Below are 24,310 nucleotides of genomic sequence, written 5' to 3'. Positions count from 1 at the left end.
GGAACATTTTTTAAGTAATATAATTTTAAAAATAATAAAGTTAGAAAATAGTAGAATTAAAAAATATCTCCCTATGAGCAATAAGCCTTTCCTACTGGCTTGTTCTAAAATGTTTTGTTTTCTTTTTTTGCCTACCAAACAATAAAAGCAAACTCTCTTAATCTATGGGGGAGAAATGGCTGAAGTAAAAGACATGCCTTTTCAGTCTGGATTTGATTGACTCAAATGCCTCAGAGTTTGCTGTGGTCATCCTGAGATGACATTGTGCTTTATATTCTGTTCTGTTCCAGTTCCCACAAAAGATTCCTGGCTATCACAGCATGAAGACTTTTTATCAAGATCTATTTGTAATTTGAATGGCTTCTCCCATTTTGTCAAAGGGTAAGTAAGGTAAGAGTTTCTAAAATAGCCACATTTCTTGGTATCACCGTGTTCTCAATCACCCCTTTTAACTTCTTGGCTATCACTTCTAACCTGTGGATGTTCCTATTAGATTGGAAATGTCCATCAGGGCCAGTCCTGGAGGGTGTTGTATTTCTATAGTCACTAAGTTTATATGAATTAAATTCTACCCATCTTGCTTTCCAAATTGATGCTTTTTCATATTCCTATCCCATTTTGTGCATACTCTACTAAAATACTAAAACACATACATGCATATTCACTCATACAAATTCTTAATCAGGCTATAAACACAGTCCCATCTTGCTGTAAGCTATTTGAAACATTCAATTTGAATTGGTTTGTTTAATTAATCTGCTGTAACTATACTGATTTAGAACAGGCACAGATGAGCATAACTGACTCACACTGGAACATGCAAAGAGGCTCAAATAATTACATTACAGAAAGGGTATAAATGTCACTATTGGAATAAAATCCAAATAAATAATGTTGGAGGCCACCTTTGAAAAAGTTGGGTCCATAGAGAGACAGTTGCTTTAAATCAGTAATTGTGGGCTTAAGAATGTTCTTACTTTAATATTTTCTAAAATATCTATACTGTTCTTTTCTGCATGATTATGCTGAAAAAATTTTAAAAGCCATTTGATGAATCTTAGCAGAACTTCTGGGTTCAGAACTGCATTGTCTCAAAGTCGAGGAGTAAATAATTTTGCCTTATTTGGTTGACATCTTTAAAAGGGAGAGTTTGGAATTAATCAACACTATAGCAATCTCCTCACCCATCCCCAGCCTTGGTGCTTCCCAAAGCTGCTTACCACTTGGTATTGTGCGTCCCTGGATCTTGTCAGCCCAGCCTGCACAGTAGCGTAATGTTTTTAAGCAGCCTCCTAAATCCATCAGATAGGCATTGGAAAATAGTTTTCCACCATTCATGGACTCCATTGTCTGAAAAAGAGATCAAATCCCAAATTTAAACTTCTACAAAAATTTTAGGTTAAAAAAAATATAGTCAATATTTTGAATGATCATGTGTTAGAGAATTTTGTATAAGGAAGAAATTCTATGTCATCTGTCTAACCTCTTCTTTTTAAAAAGGAGACTGAAAAAAAGAGTTAAAATAACCGCTTATGGTCTCATAGCAAGATCTAGGTAGAAAGGATAGGGAGATTCTGGTTTCTAAACCTTAGTGTTCCTTCTGTCTCATTCTAAATGTGCTCCAGCCAATCAACTTTCTAGGAATTGATCACAATTTGATATGCACACAGCTGGTGAGAGTGGCACCTAGCCTCCTTAGTCAGATAAGAGTTTCAGCAAGATTTCACCTATTGTATCATACAACTGTGGGTGGCAATTTAGTGTCAGTGACTATTAATAACGCCTCAATAATCAATTTTAATTTTTGCATTCCATCTGGATATAACCAATCAATTCACACAAACTTAAGTGACATCTGGATCTTTCATTCATAGAGTTTCTTCCACAGAATTTTTAATTGTGAAATTTCCAATTTTGCCACCATTATCATAATTATTGTTTGAATGGTCAGGCAGTAAAGTTCAACATTTTCTAGTTTAGTGCTCTAACCATTATAGGATAGCCTATTTCCTCTTTTCCTCCTATCCTAAATAGAACTTTATAGAGCTCTTTGGGACCTACTGTTGTGCTGGGGCGGGAATGTACCAGTGATAAACTCTTAAAGCTATTTCTCATCAATTACATAATCTTGTATCTCTACATGATAATGCATGCCAACTCAAAATTTAATCAAACATGATTTTTGTCTTAGGATCTTAGGCTCACAGAGGCAGTCAACACTCTACAATCCAAAGATCAAATGAATAAGAGAAGCCATGTTTTAGTAAATTCTGCTTTCTTCCTACAGGACATTTGGTTAATGGAGTTTTGATGTATATAGTTTCTAATTACATATTTTTGTATACTTTGAATTATGCTGAATCTTTGAGTAAAAAATGATGCTTTGATTACCTGTAATTGCTAATGTTGATTTTTTTTAAATTTAGGCCTCTTCGTTACTGCCAGTTTAAGGTTCTAAAGGTAATAAAAATAAAAATTTGCTCTGAAACCTGATCTTGATATTGATTTGTGTTAAACCGGCTTCACTGTCATGCCCAGCTGAGAAGAAAACAAGGAAACAGCTCCCATATCCATTTTATGTGCTGGCTCACCTAACTGACAAAATGTTTGGAAAAAAAAGAAGCAATAAACATAAAAACAGAATTTTTATAAACATATGAATGATTGGATCTTTTTCTTTATTCTTTACTTTTTCATGTTGATAATTTGATCAAGACCATTGTGAACAAACACATTTCAAGAAGAAAAAAAGTGGCCACTTATTAGGCATCTTGTCAGGCTAGAGCAAGGTGAAATAAGATCTATTTTAGGTAAATATTCTGAGAACCTTTAGCAAACTTTACGAGATTTTCCACTAAAAGAATTCGGTGGTCAAATAAGTTCGAGAAACAGTATATTATTCTAGGATATTCACATTTTTGTGATCTTGTTAAAGACTCTGAGAAATTTTAGAAAAAGGAAAGAAATTTTTTAAATTTGGTTTACTCAAAGTTTGTCAGTTTTTGGCTGTAGAATCTATTCTGGGAGCAGAAATTAACATCATCCAGAACTAGAGTGCAGATTACTTACTATCTGAGCATTAGCTCAAACGGTAACGTTCCCGTGTGAGAGAGCTGGTAGATCAAGTCTCTTTGTTTTGTTTGTAGAGAGCTTGATGAGTGATCACTAAAACCAAACAACCTGCCAATCCAAGCAATAAATGTTTTCTAGAGATCTGGTTATCCACCCAGTTTGCCCAGTTTGGTTAATACTCACTGCCAGGATCAGCCGGTCTCTTTCAACTAAATCAGCCAACTTGTATAATAGCCGGCCCCTCTCAGAAGCATCCATGGTACGCCATGGAGAGCCAAGCTGAAAAGCTTGTCTTGCAGCTGCCACTGCTTTGTTAACATCCTCCTGCAAGTCAAAGGGAATCCAATTCAGCAGGCTGCACATAGTTACAAATCCAATGGCAACAACCCTATAGAATAGACTAAAGCTCCTCATGAGCAGGTACTGTGTCTTCATTATCTCAGTCTAGTACGTTGTTCAAACTCAACTACCATGTATTGGAATTACACCTGCTACCTAATCTTTAGAATGATGAGTTCCACACACATAGGACATTCTTGATCTCCCAGAACAAAATTATTATGTTTTAATAGTTGCTATCATTTGAGTGCTTACCAGGTGTCAAACAACGTTCTAGTTACTTTACACATATTAAGTCACTTAATTTCAATTATTTTATGAGACAAATACATCGTCCATTTTACAGATGAAGAAACTGAAGCAAAGAGAGAGAGATGTATCCAAAGTCAATAGATGAAAGTGGCCAAACTGAGTTTTAAATGGATCCCATCTGACTGGAGAGCCTTTGCTCTTCACCACTAAATTAAAATCCTTTGGTGATTAGATTACCAAGAGTTCTAGGCAAAGCTCAAGATCTAAAATAGTGAATCACTTCTTTGATCTCTAGTGATTCTACAGCCTGTGCACTCTCACAAAGAACTTGCTGAATTTTGTTTCACTGTTGAAGATTAAACATTATAAACATGTGCTCATTCCTTTTGTGCGGAGGGAAAAAGGTACAAAGGTAGTGGAACTGATATAAAGAAGGGTCTGTACGTGACAACCTCTCATTTCCCAACTGGTACAAAGAGATCCTTTTCAACCCCTAACTCAGTAAAGAAGTCAGTTTCTTCTTATTAAGGCACTGCTTAAAATTACACTAATTCAGGCAAAAGTCAAATCAAATCATTACACACTAATTCTAGCCTCCTGGTGTTCATTCATGTTGTATTCACTTATGCTCTTTTTTCTGAATGAAGTTTTCTCCTCCTATTCTTTCCTAGTCCACCTCAATTACATACTTTTCCCTGGCTACTCCATTCCCTACAGAGCCCTATTCAGATCTCTTCTCAGCTCCTACATAATGTAACTACTACGAAAATCATCACTTCTTCCATTCCTACTTCATAAGTTGTTTGTTTTCCATCATCACTTGCAAACACCTTAAAGGCACAGATTATTTCAATGTTCCTTTGGATATAGGACTGGTCACTACTTGGAGCTATGTAAGTTCAACAAATCATGGCTACATCCTAGGTCAGTAGGTTGTCTTTTTTGCAGGAGACATAATTTCCTTTGAGAATGTGAGGGGAAAATTGTCCTAACATTTTTTAAGTTGCCTGTGATTAAGCTGAAACCCATTCAAGGATGACACCACCTGCTTCGGGAGGCATGGATCTCAAATTAATATCCTCTGCCCTAGGCTGTATTCAATTCAGAAGCCCAAACTTACAAGTCTGCAAATGAAAATGTAAACAATTTTTACAGTATTTATCACCACACTCAGATGATCTGGAGCAAGAGGCATATTTTAGAAGTGTAATCTGGTCTATTAAGTGATAATATTTGCAGACTATAAGAAGGATTCTTTCTCTATAACGCATCATACATGTGTGTATCTCACTGTGTAACTTTTGAGAGAATGATGAGTATATACAATAAAATATATGCATTATTGTTTGCCCTTCCTGAGAAATATATATGTAGTCATATTTTGGGCATTCAGTTAATCACATTGATTGCTTATATTTGGACAGTGTTTTATGCCATAGGTTCTAAACTTTTCCAAGGTATATTTGGAGAGCACTGTTTGAAAAAAAATCAAGCCACAAGAATCTGAAATTGCCAGCATGATCTGTGGATACCACAGCTTACAAAATATATGCTGCTCTGTGTTTCAACAGATCTGTGTGACACAGCTTTCATTTGGATCCTTCTGCTCAGTGTTCCGCCATCCACCTTAGCCAAACATGGTTTATCACAGGCATCCTGGCCTCTCAAAGGAATATGGAGAGACTGGCTTCATGACAAGTAACTGCCATATGGAAAATACATTCCTGGAGAATGCTACTATAAATAAAGATGTTTTTGTGGGTATGTCCTTTGGATCATGCTCCTCCTTTTCTCACATTTTATCTTTTATCTTGCAGGGGCAGAAATAGAATAATGGTAGTTAATATACAGCTTTGGAACAAACAATCTAGATTTGAATTCTGGTTCATCACCTATTAGCTCTGTAAGCTTTCAGGCATCTATCCATCCTTCCATCTAAAGATTTGCTAAATACTCTATTCTGTAGCATCAGGCTGCTTTATTTATTTAGGATGCTATTTATTTGGGATGCTTTATTCAACATCAGGCTACTAATGATAAAATAGTGAAGGAAGGAGATAGCCCTTCTGAAAATTCCAATTGAATGGGAGAAATATACAACCAGATAATCATTCCAGTATACTATTATAGACTGTGAAAAATATTTTTACGTGAAATATATTGTGATGTGACTTCTCTAAGCTTCAGTTTTCTTATCTTTAAAATAGGGATAAGTTACCTTCCAGAGCTGTGTTGAAGATTAAATAAGGTAACACTTGAAACACATTTTCTATGTGACAGACATCATGTTAAGTGTTCATTAAATGACAGCAATTGCTATTGTAGTTGTAGCCGTCAAAACAACCTTAAAATAACCCTCAGCAGTTCTGGTATATTTTAATCCTTCCTTTCAGTTTTCACTGCTCTGGATTATTGTAGGCCATTATTATCTCATACCGTTGCTAGTCTTCCCAAGTCCATCTGTTTTTCTCCCCAAACTATCTTGTTTATTGTTACCAGGCTAATTTTCCTCAAATAATTTTATCTTATCACTTTCCCTTTCAAATATTTGCAACTCCTCCCTTTTGCCTACAGTCCTAAGGCCAAACTCTTCTTTCTGATTTTCAGGGTCCAATATTTTGGGTCACCGCCTCACCTACCCAAACTTGTGTTCAAGTTTTTCTACTCTGTGTAGTTCAATGCCTTCTCATCTTTGCTCCTACAATTCTCCTTGCCGAGAACGTTCTATCAACACACCCTTTTACTTTCAAAATCCTACATATTCTTTTAGACCCAGCTCAAATATTACAGCTTACTTAAACCCTTGCCAAACTAATCCAGCTTGATAATAGCTGCTAGTTAAGAGTCTACTAAGCTCCAGGTACTAAGTTAAATCCTTTATAACCCCACAATTACTACTATTGTTATGCATCATGGACCTTGCTTTGTAGGACCTGAAACTTAGCAGACAGTAGAACCAAAGTTTGATCTCACACCTGCCTCCGAAATCCAGTTTCATAACTCTGCAAGACTATCCTGATAATGATCTCCTTTGCAAAGAATATCAACTGCTCTCTGTATTATAAGCCTATAATATTTCTTACTATTCTGGGCCTACAATAGGCAGCTAATAAACATTGAAGAATTCTGTTACCTATCTTATAAACTTGATTTTACATAAGGGTGCTCCTTATATAAATAATTTGCTTGTGTTGATATTTACATAATAAATCATATTTTAATTGGTTTCATTATATAACAAAGCTTTTACATTAATCAAAACTATTAGGCATAATGGTTTGTTTTTTTGTTTTTAATCCCAGGGCTAATGTTTTTTGGATTTCTATTACAGGACTAGTATTTCTAAAGATATAACTTTTTAATTAACAAGAAAAAAATTGGGTACATTAACTCAAATTTGCTACCGTCAATAACAACTTTTGCCTTATAATGTTTTCAACGTTGCTTTTTGGAAGTAAGAGACCACAAGTTGAATGTATGAAGACATCAGAATGATTATGAAATATCACATGCCTCTTAAGTATAAGTAAGGAGGACTCAACTTTTCTATCATTCCTAGACTGTGCATTTCCATATTAAATTCATTCAGATGTGGATAAAATAGTTATCAGACCAGTTTTACTTTTATACCCGTCATAGGCACTTACTTTAATAGACATTTACTTTTATCCCCACCAATTATGTGTTAGGTCATGCTCTAGTATTAAAGCAATTTGCAGGATTAGTCAATATAGCCTAAAAGAAGCAGTGAAGTGAAAAGAAACAGTTCCCACCCACATCTGTGCTTTGCTTTGTAACCTCCGTTTGTTCTTGCTCCTCCTCCTTTCTTTATAACACCCTTGAAAGGTGATATATAGCCCATTGTTAGCTCCATTCTCCTTATAAATCAAATCCTTAAAACCTCTTGGCTTATTTTCTAAAGAGTCAGTTCTAGAATATTAGGTTTACATTGACTGTGTAATTTACTAGATTTGTAGCTTTCACTAAGCAGTATTAGAAGTTACTATACATTTGTCTGAAAAATTGTGAGAACAGCAATCATTATTTAAAAACAAAGGTTAGTGGATCCTTCCAAAAAAGAATATGATGACAAAAGCACTGGGTGTTGAGCAAACAGTTGCTTACTGTGAACAGGTTATACCAGGAACAATTTAACCCGAGTGATCAAAGATCCAGCCAACTTGATTAACATTGTGACTTGATTTGAAGCTGTGCTGGATATTAGTGAATGTCCTTGATGTACATTTGCACAGACAACTCTGCTCTTCTATGAGCAGGAGAAATTGTCAATAAGCACAGAGCAAATAAATGACAAATATTTCTAGAGCTTCAGAGATGATCATTAGCTGTCCCTCACTACACTTTAGGAAAAGGTAAATCTGATTTACAATGCCAAGAGAAGTCCCCAGACTGCCTGAAAGATTTCAACTGGAACTCCTGGCACAGATTTGTTTTACTGATGAAACTAATCCCAGAAGCCAGTGGCAAAGTGAGATGTCCAAGGCCCCAGAGCTAAAGCATCAAGAAGACTTTTTCTTTTGTTAATTGCAAACTGCAAACAGCTCCGCAGTCTCCCTCCTGAGTGGCATTTGTACCTCTGGAGAGAAAGCGTAGGCAGCTGTCAGAGTTTCAACGGTGTCCTCACCTTGCCCTGGATGGCTATTCCTACCTCCCCAGGGTTGCCAGAGCCACTCAAGCAACTAGAAGGACATTCGAAGTACTGTAGTGCTGTTCAGATCTCTAGAAGCCTCTAATAAAAATGATTTATCTTTGTTGAATGTGAAGAATAAATTTTCTCTCATTTCTGGGAATGGCTCATAGGACACAGGCTTCTGGGTCTCCTAGCACATGGCCAGAGGTAATATTTCTCTGCCCAGGTCTGGTCTTGGGCCATTTCACAGAGGTGCAGAGTGAGGATCACAGCACAGTTTCCAGTCATCAACTTTCCTACCGGTCAAAGTCCATGCTCTCTATTAAATGCTAACACCTCAGAGGAGACACAATTTATGACTTAATCCCTTAGTTCAGTGGTTCTCAAAGTGTATTCCCCCATCCCACTTCAACCAACAACAACAGCCTCACCTGAGATTTTGTCAGAAATGCAAATTCTCAGGCCCTACTCTAGAATTATTTAAACAAACTCTAGGGGTGGGTGGGGCCCAGCAATCTATATTCTAACAAGCTTTTCAGTGAGTTCTGATGCACAAAAAATTTTGAGAACCATTGCCTTAGTCAACAGCCAGTTTAGTACCAGATTCCTAAGGTGAGGTATGTGGGGTATATGGAACCTCAAAGTTGGATGGAGGAGAAGAATGTTTCATTTATCTATTGGCTAAAGTGTGTTAGATACTGAGGGTATAAAGGAGAGAGGTGTTGTTGATCTCTATAAGAAGCATCTTGTCTCAGACAAATTAACCAATCGCTATATAAAACAAGGGCTATAATATAGGCAAATGGAATCTTCTATGACACAGAAGAGAGCAAGTCTACCTGGGGAGGTGAGAGAAAGCTTTAAAGAAATGTATAACCCTGTAATGACTGAAGTTCCATTTATGTGCCTGGCACTGCTAAAACACTTTACATATTTTCCTATTTAATCTCCCCCAAGTTTTTCCTATCTCTTCATTTTACACAAAAAGGAACAGAAGCTCAAAGAGGGTAAATACAAAGTGGAACCTCTGTGCTCTGACTATAGATGATGACTTGAACCAGGTCCTGAAGATTGCATCAAGCCCATGGTGCAGAGTTTGGGGCATGATACTGGGCATGATGACGTTGAGACTCTTATGTTGATGGGGTAGCCTGAGACAGGCCAGACACAAGAATTTTCTTTTTCCTAGAGGCAGTAAGAAGCCCTTGAAGAATTTCTGCACTGATGAACTCTGGTATATACAGAAAGTGAAATCTGAAGGCAGGTGACATGTATCTCCACTCTTTTCTGCTTCTACTTCTCAAGCTGTTGACCTCTCTGGCTAAACTCTGCACTCTTGCCCCTTGAGGCACGAGTCTTATTTCTTAAGATAATACTGCAACCTGAATCCAGGGCCTTCCCTAAACCCTAAAGAGCGCCTCAGGTCTATTGCTATCTTGGAATAGGTCTGCAAGGCTTAGTACCTTGAGATTAGTGATCTCATTGATTGAGGAGAAGGTAATGAAAGAATGGAGACTGGACAGGAATGTCAGATTGCTGCAGTGAACTGAAACACAGTGTCACAAACGGTATTATCCTGGGGTTTGCTGACTTCATCTGCCAGTAATCTTTTCACTCAGCCAAAAAATTTACCTCTTCATATCTTATATGATAGAGATTTAAAGCTTGATAATATCTGGCAACTAAAGACCAGAAAAATCATTTCATATTAAACTGAGAAACACATACACTTTTTAAGGTATGTGTTCAGATAAAAATTCTGAAGGCTCCCCCCCCACCTTCCCCTGGGCTATTTAATATTACCCTGTCTTGCTTATACAATGATGATAAAGCAAGACAGCAGCCCTGCCAGTCACAGGCTCTGGGGTCAGAGGACAGCATTTGAATGTTGACTTCATCACTTATTAACAATGTCACCTTGAGTAAATCACTCAACCTTTCTATTCTATTTCATCATTTGTAAAAGTGGCTAAAAAGAGTACCTTCCCCATAGGATTGCTTTGAGTATTAAATTAAAACAAGATTTAGAATTAAAAAAAATGATCACTAAATAAAGGTTGGGTTTTTTTTGTTGTTGTTAGTATTATTAGCTAGAGAGCAACAACACTTTTGAATTTGTGATTCAATTTAGGTCATTTTAAATTCAATTTTAAAGGTACTGATTAATATGAATTCAATGGCTTTTAATGAGATAACTTGGCATTACATTGTTCTAAAAGCCTTATATTAAATTTTCTTTTAGTTTCATTTTGCAGCTTAAAAAGAACAATTTAATAGAAATAAAGGATTTCTTTGTGTTTTAAATCTGTCACCAATCACTTCACATGTGGTCTATTTGTACAATAAATCTAGACACTATTTCAATTGAAAAACAAGCAAGGAAAAATAGTATGAGAAAAGTCACCAGAACATCCAAGAAGCCTAGCCTCACCATCATTACATGACTACTGAGTGCTGTTTATGTACCAGGAAAATTTCCCCAGACGGCTCCAGAAACCGTATGTCCATGACCTGTCTACTTGAACTTTGGAATGGGATTTGGGAGCTCAGAATGATGAGAAAGAAAGAAACCTGGCATAAAACAGAACTAGACTTGGAAAACTCACCTTATCGCCTTCTTCTACCTCGCAGAGTTTCTCCTCAGTGGCAGGATTAAAGACAGGAAATTTCTTGCCACTCACCGAATCATGCCATTCGTTGTTTATGAAGATCTGTACAGACGGAGAGAAAGTAGATAAAAAGGCATTTAAATATGTCGGACATTTTGGAAACTTTTTATAAACTCAAAACTAAAGCATTACAGAATGCCTAAGCGAGGCCAATGTTATAGACACACTTCCCTCATATGCAGCCCCTCCCCAGGATTTGTTGGCTGTTTAAGACATGTTGCACACACACACACACGCGCATGCACGCGAACACTAAAGGAAAGAATACTTTTAAATTTCACTAAGGTGTGAAATCATCTAAACACCAGAAAATATGCACTGGAGGAAGCAATCTAGGAAAAGATACTTTTATCTGAAATAACCATAAATTTGAGGCAAGAGTGGAGGTTTTGGTGGGCTTGATCTTTACGAATCATTGTCTCTACTTTCCACTTTAGATTCTGAACATACTCATCTTGAGCTACTGGTGATTTGTTATCATAAATAACTATTTTTGGATCTTTTATTTTACGGTTTTAAAGGTAGCTTGAGGGAGAGTTTTAAAAGAAGTTGGCTTAGAAAAAATTGGCTAGTGATATTTTTTTCATTAACTTTTAAGAGGCATAAGGGTTTCATTCTTCTTTTTAAAAGATTAGTTAATAATTTATTTGCCTTCAGATGGAATCAGGTACTGGATTTCTTAGTGGTATCTATGAGAAAGAGATGCATCTAAAGAAATAGAGAGGTCTGGAAAATATGGAATTTTGTTCTGTGTGCACAATAAAAGAATAGATATATTAAACAGTATTAGCACGTCATTAAAAAGTCTGAGTTTCAACTTTTGCAGCCCTGAATTTGCCTCTCATTATGGAGCTGAATAGATCTTTGTTATCTCATTCACCTTTCACTAGAGTAAAAATATTTGATGAAGCCAAATTAAGAAGTATTCCTTTAGTGACGAATAAAGTTATGTTTTGTTTCTGTCAAAAGCTAGAATTTCTTCTCTCTCCTCTCATCCCATTATTTCCTCCTGATTCTCCTTGTTCTCATTATTGAAACAGAAAAATAGTCGTAAGTATAGTATTAAATATGACATATTACAACTTTCTGTTAGATTTAATATTACAACATGAACTAGTTTATTAAATTTTGACTCACAGGTAGTCGATACATGTAGTTTTAAATGAAGGTTGACGTATGCACTAGATTTATAACATATAGCTTTATTCAGACATGTCTCCTTACTTGATATTTACAGGTAAGTTACTAATAGTGAAACCTTGAGAGTGAATGTATTGAAACACTGACCCCCAAGGCTTACATCCATTGCTATACTAAATACAAATTACTTAGCTATTAAAAAGTCCCCAGTGACAGCTATCAAGGTTATATACTGTTAGTTTAATAACTTATATTGTGTATATTTGAAATAAAAGCAGTCTCTTAAGTTAACCTACGAGTTTGCACTAACTTGGCTATTCTTTGGGCAGTGTCCATAATATAGCTTAAAATTCTAACAAATTAATAAAATATATATTACCATGTATCCCTGAATGCTTAAGTACAATTGATTCTGTATTTTGGGATTTATGAGATTATTTAGACAGACATCCTGTTTTCAGAAATAGTCTTCTGGTCTCCTATACCTCTACTGTATGATTTGTCACTTTTTTTAAAAAGTCATTTTTAAACGTCTGCCTTCCCTCTTAAGGAATAAGGTCAAGGGCGGTGTTCGTCTGGTTTCCTGGCTTATCCTCAGCGTCCAATACAATCCCAGTCCTCGAGTGATTTTAACCTCAGTAAAGAATTCTTGAAAAACTTAAAACTGAACCAAGGAAACTTTAATCCAGTAGCTACACATGTGTAAGACCTATGGTATTCTGCACAAGGGTACCCTATGGTATTTGTGATTTACTAACAAACAAATGGAAGGATAAGCATCCTTACTGGCCTGTTCAAGCCAATACAATTAATTATTCATAGGACACAACAGCATGAACCTATGTATTTGGGGGAGTTTAGAAGAAGTGTAGTGCTAGCCTGGAATTGACAGGAAAAAGACATCAGCGTGAAGAAATAAAGGGGCAGGGGTGCAAAGCAGTTCAGATGAAGAGACTAGCTGTCCAAGGACACATATATTGGGGTATGAGAAAGGTAGATGTTTCAAGAAAGTCCTTGTGTCTCTGATAGGGTAATGGAATACAGATGAAGACCATAAAATTCCTATTATCCTTCATGAAAAAATCGTTGGCATCTTAGTTCAACTCAAAGAAAGATAAATTCAGACTAAAATACTGACTTGCCCAATGGCTCTCAGGGTGAATCAGCACTGTAGCTATCAGAAACGCATTTTATAAAATCCTCTAATTACTCTTAAAGAGTACTTTCTGGTATGCATCTCTAACCCTTACCTCTTTGTCTTTTTCTTCCCAGGGGAAACAACTTTAATCAACGGATCCCAATTTGAGCTCACTGTCATCTCTAGCTTTACGCTGCTCTTACCTCAAACCAAAGTTCTCAGGCTTGCTGGTGCACATTCCCTCCCCCTTTCTCTCTCGCTTTCTCCCTTTCTCCCTCTCAGACACAAACGCTTTCCCTCTCCGGTAATGACACACACAATCGCTACTCATCCTTTTGAATCACTGTGTTCTACACTATCAGAAAAAAACCCTTGCTCTGTTCTGCCTGCCCTACATCTCTGCCTAATTCAAATTTAATTCTCACCCTTTTATCATAATCTTCCTAAGCCAAGCCACCTTAGATTTTGTCCTCTCCTCAGAACAATTCAGTGGTTCTTCTTTGTCAAATTCCTTAGCATGGCATTAAGGTGGCTTATGATCTGGCCCCAATACACTTTTCCAACCTTTTATCCGATTATTTCTTCAGTTTACCCTTTGTTTTAGCCTCTTCCTACTGTCTCATACACCAGGCCCTTCTTTGCTCCACACACCTATTCATGCTGTTCCTCAGACTGGAGTTTCACTCTTTTCTTCCACTCATACTTCAAACACTCGCTTAAAATGTTGTCTCCTCATGAAGATTTTACTTGTCAGTCCAATTGGATTTAACTTCTTTTTTTCTCTTTTCTAACATAACATTTTACTACTATTAAATTATTTATGTTCTGCCTTTTATTAAAGGTAGAAATCTACCTATCAGCTCACCAAATTCCAAAGAGAAAACTAAAGACATCATGGCACTTAGCCCTAATTTCTTTAGCCAGCCTTGCAAAATTTGCATCAGATTCACTCACACATTTCTAATTCTCCCTTTTCTCTGCCCTAAAGATAGTATCACCCCCTCAGACTTTATATTTCTAAACTAGGAGAGCACAAGTCTCACCCCGCCAGAGACATAGCCAGAATTCCACTCTTCCATAGTATGATTTTACCCCAAATCTAATAAAAACAAGATATAGTACGTATTATATTTTGTTAGGCCTGCAGTGAAACTTCCCAACTCCCACCTAAGTCCTTTTCCCTCAAGTCTGTGATAATTTGTGGTTTCAACTTCTCAATACTATGCTTCAATATATGATAGCTTATTCTATTCCCTTCATATAATCTCTTTTGGTGAAAGAACCATTTCTATATGTATATACCATCCAATTTCATTAGCAGACTCTTGCATTTAAGCTGTACAGAAAACTCCCCCTTCAGATTAAAGTCAGTGAATGTTTTCTAAGTGAGCATTAACCGAAAGGAAGAATACAAGTTTATCTGGGAGCCTTCAGGCAACAGAAGAGATCGGTCGTAGATGATCCCAAATTACCAGCAACTGCCCTGCATTATTCAGTTTTAACTTTTAATATAGGAGAACACTTTGAACACAGTTTTTTTTTGAATTTGTGCTTACATTCTCATAATCCTAAATGGTCACGTTTCTTTTATCAGAAAAGTGTTCATCAAATAATGAGTAAATACCTGAGACATCTGGAAGTTTCAGTGGGAAAATGTGAGATGAGTGAACGATGACCCTTGCTTTCAAGGGGCTTATCATCTAAGAAGAGAGTGTATTTCTAGTGAGATCGGCCAGTAAAGAATTGAAGGTTATACTGCAAAATGACTGAAGCAGTGCTTTAGTCAATAAATCGCAGAATGGAACTCACAGAACAGAGGAACGTGGGCTGGAAGAATGCTTCCTTGAAGGATAGGTTTGGATTGGGGTAAAAAAGGAAAACAACATGGAAAAGGAGGGAACGCTGTTGGGATATTTGTAACATAGTCAAAAGATTAGCCCCAAAATAGAGTTCCAGTGGAAACTAGATTCCTTCCAATAATGAAAACGAAACCAATTTGTGGTGGTTCTTGATGCCCAGAGTGAGCAGTTTGGACTCTGTTCCTGAATATAATAAGGGAGTGAGAGGATCAAATGGATATTTTAGGAATACTGATTTTAATGTACCCCAAATGGATCTAAAGCAGAGCATCCAAAGTCTTGGAGATTAGCCTGGAGACAATTTTAACATCCCAGGCATGAGGTCATAAGGCTTTAGAGTCGAGTGACGTAGCAGTACAGTCTGAAAATTACACATTATCCCATAAACAGAGGCCTTTCAGCATCCAACCAGATCTCAGCACAGATAAAGAGATGATCGAGGCTGCTGTAAAGAACAAGACTGCTCCATCCTTTTCTTCTCCTTAGCTCTGGAGAATTTATTGGTAGGAACTACCTTAATGATCTTTTTTTCTATTTTGATTTTATTGGCTTTACATTTGACACAGCCTTTAGCTAATTGTGTGGCCAAATGTTTTCGAAGGATCATCCTGCCTCCAGTTATATAAAATGGTTATACAGAGAAGTATAGGCTAATTATGTTTATTATAGTAACTATCAAACCTATTTTAGGCCTGTTGAAATGATCTCTCTGGTGATAACCACACTAAATGTTAGCAAATTTAGGGAAAAAGGGATCATGGCCTAAAAGTGAAAAAGAGTTCTTGGTTCCTACCTAACTATTATATTAACTCTATTCTATTTATGAATTTTGGACTCAGGACACTTTTGAATAATACATATGTAAGTGGACCTCAACTTAAAGTTCACAATATTGATTGAAAATTACAGATGCCTATGCATATGGTTGGACTTCAAGTGCTTCTTATATGAGGAAACAATCAATGGGAATGTTGAAGCAACTTAAAAATCAATTTTTACTCTTTAAATTTTAGATATGTTAGATTTTAAAGGATGCATCATATGACCTTCGACTAAAAAAAAAGTGGGCATTTCCTGAATGCGGTTTAGTGTCCAAGAATAACTCACAATTTTGAGGAAAAAAAAAAAAAAGCCTTTCTTTCCAGGGTACAGGTTTAATGTGCCTGGTATAAAGCTACAATTCTAAATAAGCATTTTCCTCAAAACTTTTCTGGCTTGGATCAAGCTGGATTTGACTAATAGGTAAAATAAAACCTATCAGCCTTCTCAGTGGCTAGGAGATTTTGGAACATTTTGGCTTACAAGGCAGAGTCCCTGACTCCCTCCACCAGATATTTAGGGTGCCCTAAATTCACATTTTCTCTGCAGAACTGCAAGTGGGGCAGCGGCTCTAGATCCCGCAAGGGAAGCCAGTGCTTTCTTGGTGGCAGAGAGATTTTAACAGATCGCATTTTCAGTGCACAAAGGATTTCTTTTAAGATATGCCAAAGGTGAGGAAGGATGATGAGTCTCCATTTTATGTCACCTCTGTTTCCAAACCCCAGAGCCTGGGTCACAGGATGTGGAGTGATGGGTGGTGTTGTTAATGTACAGGAAGTGATGGGCATCGTAAGGGTGTAAACCTTTTCTCAGGGTTAAAAACCTAAAAAGTACCAAAGACCATGGAGGTGAGGGTGGGGAGAAAGAATGCCATGGGGGATAAATAATCAGAGAAAGACTGGACCAAAGTCAGGTTGGGGTGTTAAACATTGAAAAGAATCAAAGCTGGGTCTCTGGCAACTACTTTCAATCCAAACCCTGAGGCAGCACAGTTAAACATTGAGACTCAGAGTAAAAAAAAACTAAGAGGAAATTAGGGAGGAAATAACAGATGGGAGGAAAATATTTAACTGCAGTCAAAAGAATGAAAGCAAAATGAGAGAGTGACCAAAACAAAAGTAGGAGAAATAAAATTTTCCCTTCATTTCTGTTTTATATTATAGTCTGACTTCAGGAGCATGAGTGAATATACTTTTTCCTTGTTTTTGGAAAAAACCCCTTCCGCCTTTTCAACTCAGTCAGGGAAAAAGAGAAGATGTTAAAGCATTTCTGTTTTGAGCTACACCTTCGCTGTCCCACAGATGACAAAAATATTTGTCAACAAGTTCTGTACATCAAAATATCCGGTGTCAAAGAGGGAAGCATGTGGAAGCACTACAACGTTCTGTACATCTTTAATACTGAACCATATCGAGAGCCAACAATACAACTGATTGCATGTAAGCCCTCTTCCTTCTAAAGAAAGTGCCAAAAGGAGAGCCTAATTCAATTGCTCGTTATTTACATTCCTTCGACTTCTAAAAATGTATCAGGAGAGCAGCGAAAAGAGTCAGATAAGGCACCTAGGGAGGGCAAGGCGGCTGTTCAGGCAAAATTTTAAGATCTGTGATATTTGTGCAAATTCCCAGCAAACACATTTCCATTAACAATTCCAACATTCCCATAAAGGCATCATGTAGAGACATTTTAATATTAGAAAACCAAATATTAGCAACATTTTACATCCTTTGCAATCAATGCCTCTGTTTGTGGGTTTTTGATACACACACACACGTACACTCAAAATATATCAATGTGATGAAATCCAGGTTTCTGCAAATATCTACTTCTCTAATTTAATAGTAGTGAATTTTAAATAAATGTTTAATTATGAAGCAATTATTGCTTACGTTCTTTTGAACTTGGCTCTGCCCACGTTGCCACTGACATCTGGTAAATGTGTAACATATCTGGCTACAAGTATAATAGCATCATGAAAATGCAACCCACCCCCACCCCCAGCCAGATCATTGCTATTTGGAGACAAGTGTATCACCATTTTATCAATGCCTCTATTTCTGTGAGATTTCTTTTATGCTGCTCAGTATTATATCATCTCATAGATTAATCCATGCCACTTCAGAAGCATTTCCTTGAAAGAAGCTTTCAAGTTGTTTCTCATACTCTTTAAGAGTTTTTTTCACTCATCTCCCTCACTCTGGCAAGCAATCAACAACAAATTTGTTAGGTGAAGTCCAGTTTAAAGAACCATGAGCACTTGTACTACTAAGAGTGCTTATGAAATGGGGGTATTACTCTCCCTTAGGGTATGTGCTATTTACTTTAAGATTTTTGTTGATCAGACTTCTTGAATCAGGCAAATGTCAGAGAACAAAATATTTGCCAAGAAAGCAGCCCTTAGAGATGAGTTAAAATATTACATTCATAATGAATGGTTATCTCCCAAAAGCAAAGTTAATGGTTGGTTCCATCACTGGTTTGTAGCCATGATCTGGTTCCTGTTGGACTTAAGTGCTTTTTGAAGAGGAAGGCAAGTGGTTCTGACCTGGTCGAGTGTGAGTTTCTGGGAGAAACAGGAAGTCAGGTCCCTTACTAGATGGTGGTTCCTGTAAGTAGTTGTAAGGTTGACTCAAAACTTTTAGACTGTTGCTCCTGGCCTAGAGACCACGCTTTGAGTAGCATCAGCAAAACCTGGAAGTCTGTTACAAATGCAGACTCTCAAACCTCACCTCAGACCTACAGAATCAGAATCTCCATTTCAACAAGATCCCTAAGTAATTCACTTGCACGTTCAAATTCTAGAATTCTTACTCTAGAATATCTTCTCTCATTGGTTCACCTGTTTGGAGACCTGGTGTTCAAATCACTCCTCTTCTCTCATCATCCAAATTTCCATCCTCTCAATCAGAGTAAGGAAAGAATGATACAAATTAAGTAAAAGATGTGAAAGCACTTGTTAGAGACAATCCAGTGAGACTTGAGTACTACTGTTTTCAGTATATAGGGAAAAAAACGGAACTGTGGAAAAGTATCAGATCTGAAGGAGGAGATTCAGAATTCAGTTCATTTTATATTTTCCTTTTAAGAGCTGTGTGACCTTATGCGAATCACTTAAACTCTCTGAGCTCAGATTCCTCAGCTTTAAAATGGAACATTAGTAACATCTTCCCCAGCTCCTTCCCAGTGGTTAATTATGGACCTCAAATGAGATCAATAGATGAAAGCAGTTTTGAATTGCGATAAGCAAGGCAAGTATCATTCCTCTTATGTTGGAAACTGAATCATTTTAGAATTTAGGAGTCATCTTGGGAAGGAGAGCGTTAAGGAGAGCTAGTCCAAGTAGCTAATAAGTGCTGGGCACTTTCCACAAATTACCTCCCTTAATTCTCACAGCCACTGTTTAAGGTAGTCATTATTATTCCCAATTTACAGACAGGGGAACTGAAACTCAAGGAGATTAGAAGCTTGGCCAAAGGCACATCATTAAATAAGCAGAAGAGCCGGAAATCAAAGCCGGGCTTATCCTGTTAAGACACTGTACCTTGCAGGCATCCAGCTATTTGTTCAACTGCTTCTAAGCCAAAAGCAAACAAAATATTGCTTCAGTCAGCAGGGAGTTACAAATGTTTCCCAAACGAAAGCAGTGCCACAGCACAATCAGCTTTGTCTTGAACCTAAGTCCTGTCCTGTTGTAAGCGCCCCTCAGTGGTTTCCGTCCAATAAAGCCATCAGGCAATCGGGCCGCAACCCCCATCTCCAGTCTCATCTCATCCATTCTCTCCCTCCCTCACTGTACTTCGGCCATGTTAGCCTTTTGATAGTTCTTTGAACATATCAAGCTCTTGCCCACAGACCTCTTCGCACGTGCTGTTACCTCTCCATCTTTGTTCTTTTCCCACTCTCCACGGCCACATTACGCTCTGCATTCCTCAGGCTCACCTGAAATGTCCCTTCCTTAAAGAGATAGTCCCTAACACCCCATCAAAAGTAAACTCTTCCCCTCATTGTCTCCCAGCTTTCAGTCATCTTCTTTCCAGCATTTATCATCATTTGTGATTAATGTATTCACTTACTTGCTTATTTTCTTCCCCACTCCACCTCACACATTCTCCAGGAATGTAAGTCCATGAGGCAAGAATCATATTAGCCTTCTTTTATCATAAGACCTAGCCCAGAGTAGTCGTTTAACGACTTGTTAGATAAAGGGAAGGAAAAATAGGAGAAATGAATGAAGAGGAGAAGATATTTGGAAATGTGTGTGGCCTGAATTTCTTTGTTGTAAGAATTTAAAAAAAGATGACGGTGTCTAGCACATAGTATTCAATGATTCATAATTCTTCTCTATCAGAAATATATCTTTAAGATGGGTTAAACAATAATACTAGAAATTTAGGAAAGTGATCTCCTATTTATTGCACAGGAATTGAAGAAATGTAGTTCACATAGAAACTGCACCCTTATGTCAAAGCTGTCTGCATCACAGCCTCTCTCAGCCCAAACCCCAACTTTCCAATCAAAGCAGAAAGTCTGTTTGCTTCCACTCTTCCTTACTGTTCTCCTCTTTTTCTAAGTTGGCGATGAACTTCCTCCTGTTGGCCTGGGAACAGCTGAGCAGCAGCTGGGAAGGCTCATGGCCATGTTCCCTCCAGCGATCAGGAATGGACAAGTGAAAGTCAGAATAAAGGACAGAACAGGATTCCAGCCACTCTATGTGCCAAAGCAGTGATATTGATCTTAGACAAGTCCCTTGGTGTGAGGTCTCAGAATGCCAGCATTTGAAGTCAACTAGCTGTGTAACTGAAGGCAAGTGGCTTAGCCACTCTGTCCCTCAGCCTCTTCATTTATGAAACAGGAATAGTCGCCTCCTCATAGAGCTATTGTGAGGTGTAAATAAAATCACCATAAAGAACTTAAACAGTCATTGGCAGAGAGTAAACACAATGAATTTTAGCTATAATTGTTTTCCGTGTGTGTGCCTGTGTACGTGTGTGTGTGAAATGTCATTAGCTGATGACGATCTTTTCTAGCATGAACATATTATTGTTCAGTAGGTTAAGTGTAGGAGTTAAGTTAAAGACTGGAGTTTGAATTCTGTCTGAGGAAGCTTATCTTCTTGAATTTCCTATTTCTTCTTTTTTTTAAGGTTAAAAACAATGTGGTGAAGGGAGAATGTAAAATAGAGTTACCAAATCTCGTAAGAGGAAGTTCTTGAACCCTGAACTCCTGGATTAACCCTTGGGACTTTGTTCCAATGGAATCCTTATCAGATGGGGCATGACGGTGCAAAAAGGAGTGACAGAAGAACGAGGAGAAGAGAATAAGATGAGAGGAACACTTGTGGGAACCAGGTTTAGGAAAGGTTGAGTAGAAGAAAATTCTGGAAAAGTGGAAAGAATTCAGAAAAATAAATAGGACCAGGATAGCTAATATTGATCAATCACTTCCCATGTGCCAGGCACTATTTCAAGTGCTTTGTGTGCATTAAACTCATTTAATGCTTTTATCCACACTGGGAAATTGGTAGCTTTATTACTCCCATTTTACACATAAGAAAACCGAGGCAGACAGAGGTAATGTAGTTTGCCCAGTGATCACATAACTTTCAAAGCACTTCATTTAAAGCCTCAATAAAATGGATGAGTTGGCAGATGTAGGCTTCACTTAGAATTGGAAAGGGGAAAAATGAGGACAGAGGTGGATTCCGGGTGTATGTGGATTTGTAATGACGTTATTGAGGTTTTAAATTCTAAAAACTTTTGTATCATTATAGAAGGTATTTCTTAAACTCTGATCTCTGTTTTATCCACCCCAACAAAAAAATAATCAGACTGTACTAGAGAATAAGTCATAAAAGATTTGCATCAATGACTTCTTTTGTTTGAGTCAAAAGCAATCTCAAGCTTGAGAATATGCAGCTCTTCCACCATAGTTGCAATAATTTATGACTCATCCTTTGTTGTCTCTTTCTTCCATCTTGCCCCAATAACCAATCTACTTCTAGTGATAATACAGAAAAACATTAAAATAGTAAGAGAAAAATAACACAGGAGTTTACAGGCTGGCCATAGAAGGTAATTCCTCAAACACTATAAAATCTTTGCTTGCTTGGTTTGCAACCAGGAAACTTGTTAATCACCATCACTTTTCCAACTCCTCTTGCAAGGGCAAATCCAATACAGTTCTTCAGTGGGGCACAGTAAAAAAACATGCAAAGGCATCTGAAAAAGCTCACTCATTTAGATTTAATTACATACATAACTGGTGTCCTCCCAAGTGTGAAAATGCTGTAACCACTAAATCAGACAATAAAATGCTACCTGAGCAAAACAGAGCTATAGAGAAGGTATGAGAGCCATCAAAATTCACTGATGTGCATTGGGTATTTTTACCCAGAGAAGTTCTTAAATCTTGCCTTCTTTTGAACACTCAGCTCAGTCATTTTCTGCAGAGGAGTGTTCTTGTGCAATGACTTGGAAGTGAACAGGAGATTTCAATCTTAAAAACATCTCTCTATGTTAAAGGTTCACTAATGTGTGTTTGCATGTTAGATTTTAAGGGCGATCTCATTTGTCTAGTACTGTTTCCTACAAGCCTAATTAATAACTTCTAGATGAAACTTAATTCAGCAGAAAGAGTATTTTACATTCGAGCTTCTTTGAGATAGACATACAAGGAAGACTGCAAACTTCTGCAAAGCTGAATTTTTTAAAAAAGTGACATTCGGAGCACCAACGTAACTTCCCATATCATAGGGAAAAATACTCTTTGTAATAATAGTAATGTGATCATTCAATCATTGCCAACAATCTTGATCTTTGCGAAATGCATTTGTTAACATGCCTGCTTTGGGTTGAAATTTCTTGTGAATGACACACTTGGAGTAAGAAAGTTGGGGAGACTGGAGTCTTGTCATCTTTTGGGCATACCTTTGCCAAGTGTAAATTTCTGGAGGATACGGACTTACCACATTTTTCATGTTCCCATTTAGAATAAAATTAAATGGAAAAATTGCTTTTCCTTTTCATAAAACTTGGTGAAAATAGCACCTTAATACATTTTACAGCTGCTGGTCAACCATGTTAGAGGCACAATCTAATCTCTGTAGACAGTTTCCTAAGGAAAAGAGCTAGACAGCTGAACAACTTCCTCACTTGTGCGTATGAAAATAAAAATGCAAAGAACTTAGGATTTCAAAACCATCCATGGATACAAGTAAGGAAATAAATAGATAATAGCGGGGCTTTTACTTTATCATTCACTTGTAATGCTCTTGGTTTTTCATTGGTTAATTTGGAAAGCAAAATGGCTCTCCCTGAGTTGGAACAGCTCCTTTCTTTCCTTACTTTCTACCTCAGGCCATAAAGCTAACTTTAAGTGATTTGGGTTGGACTGGTTTTTTGTTTTATTTGTTGGTTTGATAGGAAAGCAGGCATGTAACAGTGTGACACAGGTGAAGCTCAGAGATGCTCTTGAATTACTCAAGCAGGATCCATTTCCTCGTTCTTCTTAGCTGTGGATTTTTAAGTCTGGATCTGGCTCCTGCTCTTGTTTCTCTAAATATTTATCAGTTAACAATTATGCTCCAATGGCAACAAACTTGGCAGGAGAAATAAATAAGAATGCTAGCTTTCCCAAAGTAGGCTAAATAATGCAAGTCAGAAGTTTTTGAATCAGGATCCAATTATCAGATGTATGTCCTTCGATTTTGACAGTCATTAAACACATAGAAAAATCATGTTACTTCAGCACGCTGTTTCTCCTCTTTTTTTTTTTTTTTTTTTTAAATTTTAGATCATTTCCCGGTTGTTAGACTCCTGCCAGCAAGTTTCTCTGGTTGGTATTTGCCTCCTTTATTGTACAGCTGGGCTATGCTGAAATTAGGAGAAGTGCTTAGTGAAGTCCCCTGAATCCTGGCACCAGAGCCTTTCTCACAGAAGAGAACTCCTCTCACTTAGAAACATTCAAAGAAATAATTTTATGAAAAGTTGCCTGATACGATTAAGAATTCATTATTTGATCGAGACACTAAACCCAGACCTGCATTTTGCAAGCTTTTCATTTTTATATTTGCAAAGGGCTCTTTCCATAAGTTTCCTTAAATTGACCTTTTATGTTTTAAACAGATGTCGTTTTTATAAACCTGGGGCAAAGCAGCAAATATAAATTGTACTGACCTTCGTATATTGAAACTTCAGATTGGTGAGTGGGGCAGGTATGTCTGGCTGGCTTGACGACATTTCTGATTCAGCTCCTGGAACACAGGTGACAGGATCAGCGATTTCGTTCTCATAGAGCGCTTGGTTTTATTTGCTCCTTTTTATCTGCACCGGCTAGGGTTTATTTGCATACCGGGCTATGATTGGATGAACAA

At 37.3% G+C, this 24,310-nt stretch overlaps 1 protein-coding gene across 1 annotated transcript in view; it reads right to left on the bottom strand.

Moving 5' to 3' along the window:
- The window catches only part of ALDH1A1 (aldehyde dehydrogenase 1 family member A1), a 53,233-nt gene extending 29,014 nt beyond the window's left edge, over nucleotides 1–24,219 (bottom strand). Inside the window, exons 1-4 of the mRNA NM_001434683.1 lie at nucleotides 24,114–24,219; nucleotides 10,921–11,025; nucleotides 3,256–3,396; nucleotides 1,221–1,350 (exon numbers count right to left, since the gene is read on the bottom strand). Coding sequence (NP_001421612.1) covers nucleotides 1,221–1,350; nucleotides 3,256–3,396; nucleotides 10,921–11,025; nucleotides 24,114–24,176 — 439 coding nt within the window. The 5' untranslated portion in view covers nucleotides 24,177–24,219. The remainder of the gene's footprint in view (nucleotides 1–1,220; nucleotides 1,351–3,255; nucleotides 3,397–10,920; nucleotides 11,026–24,113) is intronic.
- Between the last annotated feature and the right edge of the window lie 91 nt (nucleotides 24,220–24,310).

The sequence above is a fragment of the Equus caballus genome, chromosome 23 (genome assembly GCF_041296265.1).
Source record: "Equus caballus isolate H_3958 breed thoroughbred chromosome 23, TB-T2T, whole genome shotgun sequence".
In the NCBI taxonomy this organism is placed as follows: domain Eukaryota; kingdom Metazoa; phylum Chordata; class Mammalia; order Perissodactyla; family Equidae; genus Equus; species Equus caballus.
The sequence above is the reverse complement of the archived record's forward strand: the minus strand, read 5'-3'. Positions and strand labels throughout refer to the sequence as shown.